The sequence below is a fragment of the Mizuhopecten yessoensis genome, unplaced genomic scaffold, assembly GCF_002113885.1.
Source record: "Mizuhopecten yessoensis strain PY_sf001 unplaced genomic scaffold, ASM211388v2 scaffold714191, whole genome shotgun sequence".
Classification (NCBI taxonomy): Eukaryota; Metazoa; Mollusca; class Bivalvia; order Pectinida; family Pectinidae; genus Mizuhopecten; species Mizuhopecten yessoensis.
The window spans coordinates 1-3559 of NW_018478997.1; the positions used below are offsets into that span (position 1 = coordinate 1).

The window sequence follows — 3559 nt, forward strand, 5'->3', positions numbered from 1 at the left end:
CTCACTTGCCCTTCGGGCAGGTGAGCTAAAAAAGGAGTTGTCTTTCCATTCCGCTCAACACGAGTACTGAACAGTACACACACCACGAGAGTAAATTTGAGAAACATATTTATTAAGTAGCCAAGTAATCTAGCTTTTCCAATGCCCAATGCTTGGAGTTTGTAAAGCATACATTACAAAAAATAAAACATATTCTAAAAAAGTTCCAGTTAATGTAACAGGAAACTATTATTGAGTTTCTTTTCTGTCTTTCAGAATTTAAGGTGAAAGCAATGGTATACACATATAATTAAAGCATAACACAATTTTACTACGATTGTCAAGTGATAGTGCATTATCTATTTAATTACATCAATTGAGGTCGATGCAATGAGTTATCAACCCAAGGAAGATAAGCTTTTCCGGAGGCCCAGCCGATACCGAAAGAAAATATCACTTTTCAAAAGTTGATAAATCATTGTAACGACCTCAATGGAAGTTAATAGTTGTTTCATTACATGACGCTCAAAATAATCAAACATGAAACATTTTGAGCCCTATGGGCTATATATACAAAAAAATAATTGTGGAGTGAATAAACTGAAATCACTTTGACTATTCCCAAGATGACTGCCTTAATGAGTAAATCAAGTTATAATGTATTGAAATGAAAGCTCTTGGAACAAGAGGCCCAGAGAGCCTGTATCGCTCACCTAGATAATTACACATACATGGAAAAATGTTCTTATTAAATAAAATACTAATACATGTACTGCAACTATTTCCAAATATTGCCTCTGTCTCTAAGCAACACATTTACCTCAATTTCCCCTATTTTCCCCCATTTGACCCCGCCCCTCTGTCTCCAGGGAGCCTACATCCTCCATTTATACAAAATTAAATTCCATATGTCCAAAGATGCTCTTGAACAAATTTGGTTAAACTCCCTGCATCAGTACAAAAAGAGAAGGATCTGGATCTTTATTTTTTTTTCTATTTCCCCTAAAGGGCGTTACCTTTCTGTCCCAAATAAGGGGTCCTAAAGCCTCAGTTTATACAAAATTGATTCCTTTTTTCATAAGCATGCTTCGGACCACATTTGATTTAAATCCCTTCATTTGTATAGAAGGAGACACATTTTCCCCTATTTCCCCTTTTGTGCCCTGTCCCTCTCCCCTCAGGGGGCCTACACTCCCCGTTTATACAAACTCGAGGCCCATTTGTCCAAAGATGCTCTAGAACAAATTTGGTCAACATCCTTGCATTGGTTGAGAAGGAGAAGATATTTGAAGAATTTCCAATCCCTCCCCCCTATTTGGGCCCGCCCCTCTGTCCCCAGCCCTAGGGGGGGCATACTCTCCGTTTATCCAAAATTGAGAACCCTTTTGCCAAAGATGCTCCAGACCAAATTTGGTCAAATTCCTCGGAAATGTCAACGGTCAACGGGCCAGGTGAGCTTAAAATTGACTAAACGGACACCGCGCCATGGCATTACTTGGTGGAGCTAAAATAAAACCATTTTAACGATATTGATTTTCTTCTCAAATGATTATTTCAACAATGGAAACTTTGGGAAATCCCTGTTTTATTTTTGGATACGAACCCATGCTATTATACTGCCAGGTACGCACTTGTGCTAAAATGATATACAGGGGTTACGCTCACTTTCGCTGCAGAGCACGAAAGTGAGCGTAACCCCTGGATATCGAGGATGTTATATGAGAAGTAAACTTTCAGGTGTTAAAATGAATATATACAGTTCAGCAAAGCAGATCTCGACCAATCAGATTGCAGAAAATTTCCAAGTCTTATAATAATTAACCGACATCCCTAAATCTTTCATTGATTTAAATAGCATTAGGTATTTATTCAATTCAATCAATTTCTCCCATAAATTTCTACTGCCGAAATATAGGGATAACTTTATCATCAGAGCACGAATTACAGAAATTTAATCAGAGGGTTTGCTTTTCTTCAGGTTAATGAGCAAGTCTTTAACATAGAATCGTTACACTGTGGAATTCTACCTTAAAATATGACTTGGGTATTTATTTATTTTCCTACGGATGACACTTTGTCTTATAACACTGGTCTATATTGCGATAGATGATGTTCAAGTCTGGTTTGGGTTCGTCAGTTTTTATGCAGTAGTGAATGAGGGGTTTTGCTGATATTGCACTATAAGTGAACAGTTCAAAATACAGATCCACAACAAGTGGACCACACTTACAATTTCCATCATACACACACAAAGGGTCTATGGCACTCTTCAAAACATTGTCTTTCATTGACTTGTTTATGCATTGTCTTTGATAATCTTCCAGTCCCTTTTCAACTCGCCAGGCTGTTTATAGTCATTATATACAAAATGTGTTTTTTCTTTCTGAAGTTTCTTTTTTACCATCATAAATCTAGTATCGTGCTGTGGTTTAATGTTCAGCTTTAATGCTATTATACCAAGATATGAATCATCCACATGAAGGTACTTGACGAAAGGAAAAGCAATCGAAAATTGTTTTGCTATATCTTGTGATACAAGATAAGCCCCGCCTCTCAAATATGGAGGCCATTTTTTGTAAGGGTATACCGACTTTGGTATGGCCCAGTGGTGTTTGCCCTTGTATACACGCCCTGATATGAGCCTGTACCCAATGAACAAAGACCCAAGTTGATCCCGATTTAATGACCTTAAGTATGCCAATATATTATTCAAGCGTGGCAAGTGATCTTCGTCTATAAATAGAATAGTACTTGCATCAGAACACTCAGTCACTGCCCAAGTGAACCCCATGATAGTCTTCAGCGTGTTGTTCGGGTAGGAATCCACAAAGTTTTCGACGATGACGTCATTATATGTTTCAGCCTCCGCTTTTGTAGTTTCTACAAACGATATCGAGTAACCTAGCATAAATCTAAGGTTAACATTTCCACTCAGATCCTGACCCCAGGTGTCCCGGATGGCATTTCGTAAAAACACATTTCTGACGCTCGATTTCACAAGAATCAGTAATGTGACATTGTCTTCGGTTGTCCTGGTAAACTTGCACTTTGCTGGACGGTGTATATATGTGAAGTTGTGTTCATTAATGGGTTTCACCGGGATGGTAATATTCTTTTCAAGTTTGTCTCTGACATATTTTTCTAAATCTATATCTAATGGGAAATGAATTTCAGTTCTGGCAGTTGACACAACAGAAGTTGAAGTTTGTATTTCTGTTGTTGTAATGGTCGTATTAGGAGCTGTTGTTGACGGCGGCACCATTGCAGTGATGACATTCGTTGGTACGACCTCCAGTAAGCTTTTAAGCACCCATTGGACATCCCGCTGCGCGCGATACACAACATATATCATGGAAATAGTTAGAAGACCTATTGGCATTAATCTACAAATTTTCTTCTTGAACATCTTCAGGTAGAGTATCACAAAAGCGTTCGTAATTTTCATTTTTCCGCAACTTATTCCACAAAAAACTGGTATGTTTATTCGTTGAGACGGAGTCGCTTCCTTAATTTGGAGTTACGTCCCTTATTTGGAGTTATGTTCCTTAATTGAAGTCCATACCTTAGCTGAAGTGATAAT

At 38.1% G+C, this 3559-nt stretch overlaps 1 protein-coding gene across 1 annotated transcript; it reads right to left on the minus strand.

Moving 5' to 3' along the window:
• Positions 1-2730: 2730 nt before the first annotated feature.
• LOC110440952 lies at positions 2731-3424 on the minus strand (the record flags this gene model as incomplete). Its single annotated transcript, XM_021484062.1, has 1 exon — positions 2731-3424. A coding segment is annotated over exon 1 (694 nt), but the record flags the coding sequence as incomplete, so codon positions are not given.
• Positions 3425-3559: the final 135 nt, after the last annotated feature.